The 11,231-nt window shown below is 45.5% G+C and overlaps 1 protein-coding gene across 1 annotated transcript in view; it reads right to left on the minus strand.

Annotated features, from left to right (window-relative positions):
- Window positions 1-577: 577 nt before the first annotated feature.
- cplx2b (complexin 2b) overlaps window positions 578-11,231 on the minus strand; it is a 67,398-nt gene continuing 56,744 nt past the window's right edge. Inside the window, exons 3-4 of the mRNA XM_023991897.2 lie at window positions 3,573-3,760; window positions 578-830 (exon numbers count right to left, since the gene is read on the minus strand). Coding sequence (XP_023847665.1) covers window positions 633-830; window positions 3,573-3,760 — 386 coding nt within the window. The 3' untranslated portion in view covers window positions 578-632. The remainder of the gene's footprint in view (window positions 831-3,572; window positions 3,761-11,231) is intronic.

An 11,231-nucleotide genomic window follows, 5' to 3' on the forward strand; every position in this document is an offset into this window, starting at 1 on the left:
CCCCGGTGGAGGAAGTCCTACGAAGGCACAGTCTAAACTAACTAAACTGCTGATCTCAAAAAGACCTAGAATAGAATATCCACTTCCCATACAGTTACAGTAGCTTACTTACTATAAAAATAGAAAAAGCCAGTGAATAAAAAAAGAAAAAAGCGCTCCATCAGATAAGTGTTGGCAGGAATGCCCATTGAAGTGTCCATTAGTACGGTGGATTGAACCCTGCTCTCTAATGCATGGCTGGATAGAAACTCCATACCCCAGTTAATACCAATGGCCAACCAATCCAAATGCATCTACCTGGTGCGGTGGATCTCTATACCAATGTTGGAATGTTAGATAAGTGGAGAAAGAACAAAACATAAACTTAGTCGGCGGGGTTGAGAGACCGACGAAAAGCTGTGGGTAGATATATAACCACATTGTGTCTAGTCAGAGTAAGAAAACAACAAATACTTCTGTAAAGGCAGTGAATGGCCGTTTGGCAAGAACCCCTTCTACCCTCTCCCCAGTCCCAGATCTCCCCTCCCCCTCCCCCAGTCCCAGATCTCCCCTCCCTCTCCCCCAGTCCCAGATCTCTCCTCCCCCTCCCCCTGGCTGGACCGAACCATGTGTTGTTGTTGTCGATGTGTTCATTACTTCTTGAACATGTCCTGCAGAGGTCCAGGGAGGAACTTGAGGACGGTGTCCAGAATGCTCTCCTCGTCCTCGTCGTCCTCGTCTCCGCACCCGGCTGGGATGGCCTTCTTGGCGCGCGTCAGAGACCCCTCACAGGCCTGCTCCATGGCTGCCTTCTCCTCCGCCTCCTTCTCCTCCTTCTTCTTCAGGCCATACTGCGTGGATAAAGGGCACAGAGATAACAATATATGAGGATGTCACTTTCAAAGGAGTAACACCACAACACCCCCCTCTTGAGATCAAATGGTGTTCCACAAGGATTGATTCTTGCACTTACAATGCCTTCAGAAAGTATTCACACCCCTTGACTTTTCCCACATTTTGTTATGTTACAGGTTGTTATTAAATATCGTTAAATATTGTTATTTTAATGCTGCTGTTTAATTATCAGTTATTTTTATTTTCTATTTTAAATTTTTTAGTTAGCAATTCTTTTACTTCTTAAAGTGTAACAGTATAACTTTAGTACGTCCCCTCGCCCCGACCTCGGGCGCGAACCAGGGACCCTCTGCACACATCAACAACTGACAGCCACGAAGCGTCGTTACCCATCGCTCCACAAAAGCKYCGGCCCTTGCAGAGCAAGGGGCAACACTACTTCTAGGTTTCAGAGCAAGTGACGTAACTGATTGAAACGCTAGTAGCGCGTACCCGCTAACTAGCTAGCCATTTCACATCCGTTANAACACTACTTCTAGGTTTCAGAGCAAGTGACGTAACTGATTGAAACGCTAGTAGCGCGTACCCGCTAACTAGCTAGCCATTTCACATCCGTTACAAAAGCATTGTTGGTTTTAATGGCTTGTAAGTAAGCATTTCACTGTAAGATCCACACCTGTTGTATATTTGGCGCATGTGACAAATAAAATATGATTAGATTTGATACAGCCTGAATTTAAAATGGATAAAATTTAGATTTTTTTCTCTCACTGGCCTACAGAAAATAGCCATAGTGTCACGCCCTGGCCATAGAGAGCCCTTGTTTCTCTATGGTGTAGGAGGTCAGGGTGTGACTAGGGGGTTTTCTAGTTTATTATTTCTATGTTGGGTTCTAGTTTATATTTTCTATGTTGGTGTTTTGTATGATTCCCAATTAGAGGCAGCTGGTAATTGTTGTCTCTAATTGGGGATCATATTTAAGTAGCTATTTTTCCCACATGTGTTTGTGGGATATTATTTTGTGTTTATGCATGTGCACCACTTAGTCAGTCACGTTCGTTTATTTGATTTATTGTTTTGCTTTAAGTTTCACTTTTGAAATAAATATGTGGAACTCAATATCCGCTGCGCCTTGGTCCCGTTCTTACGACAACCGTGACACATAATGTCAAAGTGGAATTATGTTTTTAGATTTTTTTAAACAAATTCTTTTAAAATGATAAGCTGAAATGTCTTGAGTCAATAAGTATTTAACCCTTTGCTATGGCAGCCTAAATATGTTCAGGAGTAAAAAATATGCTTAAAAAGTCACAATAAGTTGCATGGACTCACTCTATGCAATATTAGTGTTTAACATCATTTTTGAATTACTACCTCACCTCTGTACCCCACACATACAGTTATCTGTAAGGTCCCTCAGTAGAGCAGTGAATTTCAAACACAGATTCAACCACAAAGACCAGGGAGGTTTCCAATGCCTTGCAAAGAAGGGCACCTATTGGTAGATGGGTAAACATTTTAAAAAGCAGCCATTGAATATCCCTTTGAGAATGTTGAAGTTGTTAATTAGACTTAAAGTCACTACAAAGATACAGGCGTCCTTCCTAACTCAGTTGCCGGAGAGCATTGAAGCTGCTCAGGGATTTCACCATGAGGCCAATTTAAAACAGTTACGGAGTTTAATGGCTGTGATAGAACACTGAGGATGGATCAATAACATTGTAGTTACTCCCCAATACTAAATTGATAGAGTGAAAAGATGAAAGCCTGTACAGAATACAAATATTCCAAAACATGCATCCTGTTTGCAACAAGGCACTACTGCAAAAAAAATTGTAAGAGTAATTCACTTTTCGTCCTGAATACAAAGTTTTATGTTTGGGGCAATACAACACATTACTGAGTACCACTCTCCATATTTTAAAGCCAGGTGGTGGCTGCATCATGTTATGGGTATGCTTGTAATCGTTAAGGAATGGGGAGTTTTTCAGGATAAAAAATAACCGGAATGGAGCTAAGCACAGGCAAAATCCTAGAGGAAAACCTGGTTCAGTCTGCTTTCCACCAGACACTGGGAAATTAATTCACCGTTCAGCAGGACAATAACTTAAAGCACAAGGTTAAATACACACTGGAGTTGCTTACCAAGAAGAGTGTCGGAGCTACAGCTTGGACTTAAATCTACTTGAAACACTATGGCAAGACCTGAAAATGGTTGTCTAGCAACAACCAATTTGACAGAGCTTGAAGAATTTTGAAAATAACAATTGGCAAATATTGTACAATCAAGGTGTGGAAAACATGTAGAGACTTAGCCAGACAGTCTCACTGCTGTAATTGCTGCCAAAGGTGCCTCTACAAAGTATTGACTCAGGGGTGTGAATACTTATGTAAATGAGATATTTCTGTATTTCATTTTCAATAAATTTGCCAACATTTTAAAATGTGTCATTGTGGGGTATTGTGTGTAGATGGGTGAGGGGATAAAATCGATTGAATCTATTTAGAATTCAGGCTGTAACAACAACATGTGGAACAAGTCAAGGGGTATGAATACTGTATATTATTGATAGTTGACATTAAAAGGGCAATCTGGGATTCAAAGAACTATACAAAGTACTTTTTTAGGTGTAGTATACAGCTGAAGGATGGGGCTGGAGTAATGTAATGGTTTTATAAGGGGGTACATTGAATGTAAAATAGTTTCTGAGTAGTTTGTGGACTGCTGCAGTGCTCACCTTGTCCCTGATGGACTGTCGTACTACTTCTCGTTCTGCCTCCATTTTCCGGTGCTTATCCTTCCTCTCCTCCTCCTGTTGTCTCAGAGCTTCCTGTCTCTCCTCCTCTTCCTCCTTCTTCTTCTTTGTGGCCTCTGGATCCTTCTCCTCCTCTCCGCCTAACATTTTCCCCATGTCTTTAGTGGCCCCTGGAGGAAGCAGTCACACACACAGAGCCTGAAGTCATTCAGTTAAAATACAATACAATACACTTCTATTTGTCCATCTGCTACCAAACCAAATCCTACAGCCACAACCTGCCACCTGTCTCACTGGTCTAAAAAAAAAACTTTTTTTTTTTTTTTTTTTGGGGAATGTTACTGTAGTCAGCACCTGTTCTCACTGGTCTATGACATACTGTATCAGGAACTGTTCATGGTTAACTGACTACTGTATCAGGCACCGTTCACTGTGTCTACTGAGTATATGTATCGACCTTTGCTCATGGTTACTGACATCTGTATCAGGAACACTGTGCATCTCACTCTAAGACATCTGTTTCAGCAACCTGTCTCACTGGTTAACTGATTACTGTATCAGCAACTGTCTCTCTGGGTCTAACTGAATTACGTGTTCGCAGCACTGTTCACACTGGTCTAACTGTATACTTTTCAGACACCTGTCTCACTGGTCCTAACTGATATTACTGTATCAGGAACCTGTCTCACTGTCTAACTGTATACTGTTCAGAAAACGATGTCTCATGGTTCTGATATCTGTATCGACCTGTCATGGTAACTGACTACTGTATCAGGACTGTTACTTGGGTGCTAACTGATATACTGTATCAGAACCTGTCTCACTGGTCTAACTGATTATATGTATCAGTAACCTGTCTCACTGGCTCTAATGATACTGTATCGACACCTGTCTCATGGTAACTGTATACTGTATCAGCCTGACTCACTGGTCTAACTGATACTACTGTATCAGAACCTGTCTCACTGGTCTAACTGACATACTGTATCAGCAACCTGTCTCACTGGTCTAACTGATATGCTGTATCAGGAACCTGTCGCACTGTCAACTGACATACTGTGATCAGCAACCTCTCATAGGTCTAACTGACTATCTGTATCAGAACCTGTTCTCACTGGTCTAAACTGATGATACTCGTATCAGGAACCTGTCCCTGGTCTAATGATATTCTATCGACCTGTTCACTGGTTGAACTGACATCTGTATCAGTAACCTGTCGTCTGATGTAACTGATGATCTGTATCAGGGAACTGGTCATGCACGATTCTAATTGACATCTCTGTATCAGCAGCCCAACTGTGGGTCTGTAAAGGTCCAGGTAGGTACAGCTAGTAGCAGTAGTGTAAGGATGAAATTAGAGACTTCCATTCCATAATGGACAATTGCTAGGGATAAAATAATGGTGTATAGACTTCAGTTGTAAACTAGTGCACCAGCCTGTCCAATTTAAAAGTCGTGTCATCTTGTAATCAGTAGTGACCGAAATGTCCTGACTCGGTAGCCGTGGGCAGCTCTAGTGACATAACACAACGATTTCTCCAGGCGTATCGATATTGTTGTTGTTACCAGAGTCAGATCAATAATAAACACAGCATCACCTGAGTGACTATGAATTATGTATATAACAGCAGAAGTTAAAACTTTATCCTGGAATTGATCTAATGCTCTGACACAAGATGAGGTTGGCCGCAGGCCAAGTTACTGCTCTGACCAGGAAGAGGCTGGCCGCAGGCCAAGTTACTGCTCTGAAACAGGAAAGGCTGGCCGCAGGCCAATTACTGCTCTGAAACAGGAAGAGGCTGGGCGCAGGCCAAGTTACTGCTCTGACACAGATGAGCGGCCGCAGTCTAAGTACGGTTCTGAAAAGGAATTACTGGCCACCAGGAGCCATAGATCCCCCTGAAGCCCCTGGAGGCAGGGTTAAGATCACTCTGGGAGCCCCTGGAGAGCGGGTTAAGATCACTCTGGAGCCCCTGGAGGAGCAGGAGTTAAAGGTCACTCTGGAGCCCTGGAGGCAGGGTCTAAAGTTTCATCTGAGCCTGGAGAGCAGGTTAAAGTCACTTCTGGGCCCCTGGAGAGCAGGGTAAAGGTCACTCTGGAGCCCCTGGGAGCAGGGTTAAGATCACTCTGGAGCCCCTGGGAGCAGGGTTAAAGTGACTCTGGAGCCCTGGGAGCGGGTTAAAGTCACTCTGGAGCCCTGGAGAGCAGGGTTAAAGGTACACTCTGGAGCTGGAGGAGCAGGGTTAAAGTCACTCTGGCCCCTGGAGAGCAGGGTTAAAGGTCACTCTGGAGCCCCTGGAGAGCGGGTTAAGATCATCTGGAGCCCCTGGAGAGCAGGGTTAAGATCACTCTGGAGCCCCTGGAGAAGCAGGTTAAAGGTCACTCTGAGCCTGGAGGCAGGTTAAGAGTCACTTGGAGCCCCTGGAGAGCGGTTAAAGGTTCCTTAGAGCCCCTGGAGAGCAGGTTAAAGATCCACTCTGGAGCCTGGAGAGCAGGGTTAAAGATCACTCTGGAGCCCCTGGAGAGCAGGGTTAAAGATCACTCTGGAGCCCCTGGAGAGCAGGGTTAAAGGTACCTCTGGGCCCTGGGAGCAGGGTTAAAGGTCACCTCTGGAGCTAGGAGAGCAGGGTTAAAGATCACTCTGGAGCCCTGGGAGAGCAGGTGTAAAGGTCACTCTGGGCCCTGGAGAGCAGGTAAGATACGCGGAGCCGCTGAGCAGGGTTAAAGTCACTCTGGAGCCCTGGGAAGCAGGGTTAAGGTCCTCTGATCCCTGGGAGCAAGGTTAAAGGTCACTCTGGATCCCTGGAGGTCAGGAGTTAAAGTCACTCTGGAGCCCCTGGATAGGGTTAAAGGTCACTCTGAACCTGGAGAGCAGGTTAAAGTCACTCTGAGCCCCTGGAGAGCAGGGTTAAATCCTCTGGGCCCTGGAGAGCAGGTTAAGTCACTCTGGACCCTGGAGCAGGGTTTAAGTCACCTGGATCCTGGAGCAGGTTAAAGGTCACTTGAAGCCCATGGGGGGAAGTGTTTTAAAGGTCACTCTGGAGCCCCTGGAGAGCAGGGTTAAAGGTCCCTCTGGAGCACCTGGAGAGCAGGTTAAAATGTCACTCTGGAACCCCTGGAGAGCAGGGTTAAAGATCACTCTGGAGTCCCTGGGGAGCAGGTTCAAAGGTCCCTCTGGAGCACCTGGAGAGCAGGTTCAAAGGTCACTCTGGAGCCACTGGAGAGCAGTGTTAAATATCACTCTGGAGCACCTGGAGAGCAGGGTTAAAGGTCACTCTGCGCACCTGGAGAGCAGGGTTAAAGGTCACTCTGTGCACTGTTAGCGCCCAACTGCTTTCAAATCTATAGCCCCCACAGACTATGGCACTACTACCCCATGATAACAAATGTAAACAACTGTCACGTCTACTCCCTCTCCCCCTCTCTGGTGCTCGTTGTCACCAGTTTTCTCATTATTACGCATACCTGTCACTATCGTTATGTGCACCTGCGCCTCATGACACTCACCTGGACTCCATCCCCTTCCTGATTACCTCCCCTATATCTGTCACTCCCCTTGGTTCTTTCCTCAGGTGTTATTGGTTCTGTTTCTGTTTCATGTCTTTATGCTTTTTGTGTTTCTTGTTTTGTTCCATGTTCGTATATTTCTTAAATGATTCACTCCCTGAACTTGCTTCCCGACTCCCAGCGTACACGTTACAGAATAACGCCTCACCAAGGGAAACATCAGGGAGTGTTTCTTTGTTTTTTGTTAGTGTAGGTGACATCGGGTCCCGGTGTCGCTACCGTAGCAACCGGGGTTGCCTCAGCTGGCTCGTCAGGCTTCCATGCCTCCTGGTCCCCGGGACGGTCCCTCTGGTCGGTGTTCTGCGGCTGGCGCCGCGCGTCAGGGAGGGGGTACTGTCACGTATACTCCCTCTCCGGCGCTCCAGGTCACCAGGCTGCTCATTATTACGCACATAGTTACACGCACCAGCGCCTCATCAGACTCACCTGGACTCCATCACCTGCCTGATTACCTTCCCTATATATGTCACTCCCTTTGATTCTTTCTCTAGGCTTACTGTTTCTGTTCCGTTGTTTCATGTATGCTACTTGTGTTTGTTGTTTTGTTCCTTGTGTTTATTAAAGTCACTCCCTGTTCTTGCTTCCCGACTCCCAGCGTACACGTTACAGAATAACGCCTCACCAAGGGGAAGCATCAGGGATTTATTTATTTATATATTTTTTATTTTTACTGGTGACGTCAAGTCCAGGTGCCGCTGCCGAAGCAACCGGGGATGCCTCAGCTGGCTCGACAGGTTCTCAAGCCTCGGTTGGCTCGGCAGGCTCCCCATGCCTCAGCCGGCTCGTCAGGCTTCCATGCCTCAGCCTGCTTGTTAGGCTCCCGCGCCTCAGCCGGCTCGTCAGGCTCCCACGCCTCAGCCGGCCTGTCAGGCTCCCGCGCCTCATCCGGCTCGTCAGGCTCCCGCGCCCCAGCTGGTTTGTCAGGCTCCCGCGCCTCATCCGGCTCGTCAGGCTCCCGCGCCCCAGCTGGTTTGTCAGGCTCCCGCGCCTGGCTCTAAATCGGTTCGTCAGGCTCCCGCGCCTCAGCTGGTTCGTCAGGCTCCCACGCCTCAGCCGGCTGTCAAGGCCCTCCCACGCGCCAGCTGGTTCTATAGGTTCCTGCACTTTAGCCGGCTCGTCAGGCTCCCATGCCTTAGCCGGCTCGTCAGGCTCCCGTGCCTCAGCTGGCTCTATAGGTTCCTGCACTTTAGCCGGCTCATCAGGCTCCCGCGCCTCAGCTGGCTCTATAGGTTCCTGCACTTTAGCCGGCTCATCAGGCTCCCGCGCATCAGCTGGCTCTATAGGTTCCTGCACTTTAGCCAGCTCATCAGGCTCCCGTGCCTCAGCTGGCTCTATAGGTTCCTGCACTTTAGCCGGCTCCACAGTTTGAGATTTGCAATGTTCTGAACGTTGCACCCTAATGGAATGATTATTAATGTCTTTGATACTGCTTAGGTCACATATACTGCATGATCATCTCTCCAAGTAAAGGTCTTGATCTTGATTTAATGAAGAGTGGTGAATTCCCTTCTTAGCACGCAAATGGTACTTTCAAGTTTCAAGAATGAGATATTAATCAATTAGGCCTATGCTAATTCAGTTAAGGTCCATTTATGTCTTTAAAGTAAAAAGAGAGGGTGGTCATAGTGAGATTCCCATAAACTGTGGTTATGTATGCAATGTGTATTGTATACAGTATAAACAAAGATGTTGTTCCACCATTCTTAAAGGCCCAGTGCAGTCAAAAATGTGATTTACCCGTGTTTTATATAGATTTCCACACTATAAGGTTGGAATGATACTGTGAAATTGTGAAAATGATGATAATGCCCTTTCAATGCTTGAAAAAAATGCCTGAAATGTCTGCCTTTTTTGGTGGGATGAAGTTTTGGCCTGTCTGGTGACATCACCAGTCGGTAAATTTAGTTAATAGACCAATCAGAAAGAGAGTTCAAAACTTCTCTGCCAATAACAGCTAGTTTTCAGTTTTACCCTTCTCACTCAGACCACTCCCAGACAGTCCTAGCAAAATTATTGCTTGAGAAATTGCTTTCTGCTAAGAAGCTATTTTTGTTTATTTTTGACCATTTTAATTGAAAACATTCACAGTAACGCTTGTAATTTTTACCCAGAAATGATTTGATATTGAGATTAAAACGGCTGTATTGGGCCTTTAGATAAAGGTGTGGCTGTGGTGCTACGTGGGTATGTCAAATGTACTTTTATTTAACCTTTATTTAACTAGGCAAGTCAGTTAAGAACACATTCTTATTTACATTCTTATTTACTGTATCACAACCGGCCAAACCCGGACAACGCTGGGCCAATTGTGCGCCTCCCTTGGGACTCCCAATTACAGCCGGTTGTGATACAGCTTGGATTCGAACCATGGTGTCTGTAGTGACGCCTCTATCACTGAGATGCAGTGCCTTAAACTGCTGCACCACTCGGGAGTCCTAATGTAAACATGTTATCATTAATTAGACTGTTAAGAGAGACAGTCTCTCTCCATTGGATATCAGTGTCATTGTCCCATGTGTTCAGCTTGTCCTACAACATTCCATTAGTAGTTGGGTCACCAATTTTCCTTGCACACAAATAATGCATTTTTGAAGCTCGAGTGGCCTCCCTTCATACACTCTTTGCTCTTGATGGTCATTCCTTTATTATACCTCAATTGTATAATCTCACAAAGCTCTCGTTTGATCTATTCAGAGGATGGTTTGTCCCAGACTGGATGTCACCTCTTATGAGTCACCATAAGTAACCCTTAGACTTCATGGCACACAACGTGTTTGTCTAGTCTAGTGAGAACATAGAGACAGACAGAGAGAGAAAGAGGGAGACAGAGAGAGCGAGACACGGACGAGATAGGAGAGAGAGAGAGAGAGAAGAGAGGGGAGAGAGAGAGAGAGAGAGAGAGAGAGAGAGAAAAGAGAAGAGAAGAGAAGAGAAGAGAAGAGAAGAGAAGAGAAGAAGAGAGAGAGAGAGAGAGAGAGAGAGAGAGAGAGAAGAGAGAGAGAGAGAGAGAGAGAGAGAGAGAGAGGTGGAGAAGAGAGAGAGAGAGAGAGAGAGAGAGAGAGAGAGAGAGAGGAGAGAGAGAGAAGAGAGAGAGAAGAGAGAAGAGAGAGAGAGAGCGAGGAGGAGAGAGAGGAGAGAGAGAGAGAGAGAGAGAGAGAGAGAGAGAAGGAGAGAGAGAGGAGAGAGGAGAGAGAGAGAGAGAGAGAGGAGAGAGAGAGAGAGAGAAACTGGGAAAATGGTCCATCAGCTTCCACAGTCTTCTAGTTGGAAAAACTGACGCTGCTGAATAATGTGTAGGGATGGGGGGGGGGGGGGAATGGAACTCATTTGAATAATGGATGACCCTCATTGGTAAATCATGCTCTCGCATGTCAAAAGTTAAACTTAAATGTTGGACACTTTGGGATGAACTTTTAAAATGATCACCAGCATCACCGAAGAGCTCATGAAGATGTAAATGTAGTTAGGGGCACCCTATTTATTACATATGCACTTCTTTTGACCAGAGACTTATGAGCCTGGCCAAAAAAAGTGCACTATGTAGGAAATAGGGTGCTATTTCTGCTGTAGACTACAGTGATCATGCATGTACAGAGCAGCTTTGTACACATCCATTACAGGTATTCTAATACCATTACAGGAATTCTAATACCATTACAGGTTATTCTAATACCATTACAGGTATTCTAATACCAGATTCAGTATCTAATACCATTACAGGTAATTCTAAATACATTACAGGTATTTAATACCATTAACAAGTATTCTAATACCATTACAGGTATTCTAATACCATTACAGGTATTCAAACCATTACAGTAGGTATCTGGACTGTTAGCATCATAGCATCAACAAATAACATGCGCAGTGAAGATATAGCATCTGAAGTGAGCTGGTTATGATATGAAGCTATTGTGCATCTCAAAAAAGGAACCTTTCTCTATAGAGCTGTACTACTTTGACCCAGAAGCTCTATGGGCGGCCCTTGCCTGGATTAGTCACTATATACGGGGAATAGGGTTCCATCCGGACACCTAACAGTCCCTCAGAAAGTTCAGACCCCTTGACTCTTTT

Source organism: Salvelinus sp. IW2-2015, linkage group LG8 (genome assembly GCF_002910315.2).
Source record: "Salvelinus sp. IW2-2015 linkage group LG8, ASM291031v2, whole genome shotgun sequence".
In the NCBI taxonomy this organism is placed as follows: Eukaryota; Metazoa; Chordata; class Actinopteri; order Salmoniformes; family Salmonidae; genus Salvelinus; species Salvelinus sp. IW2-2015.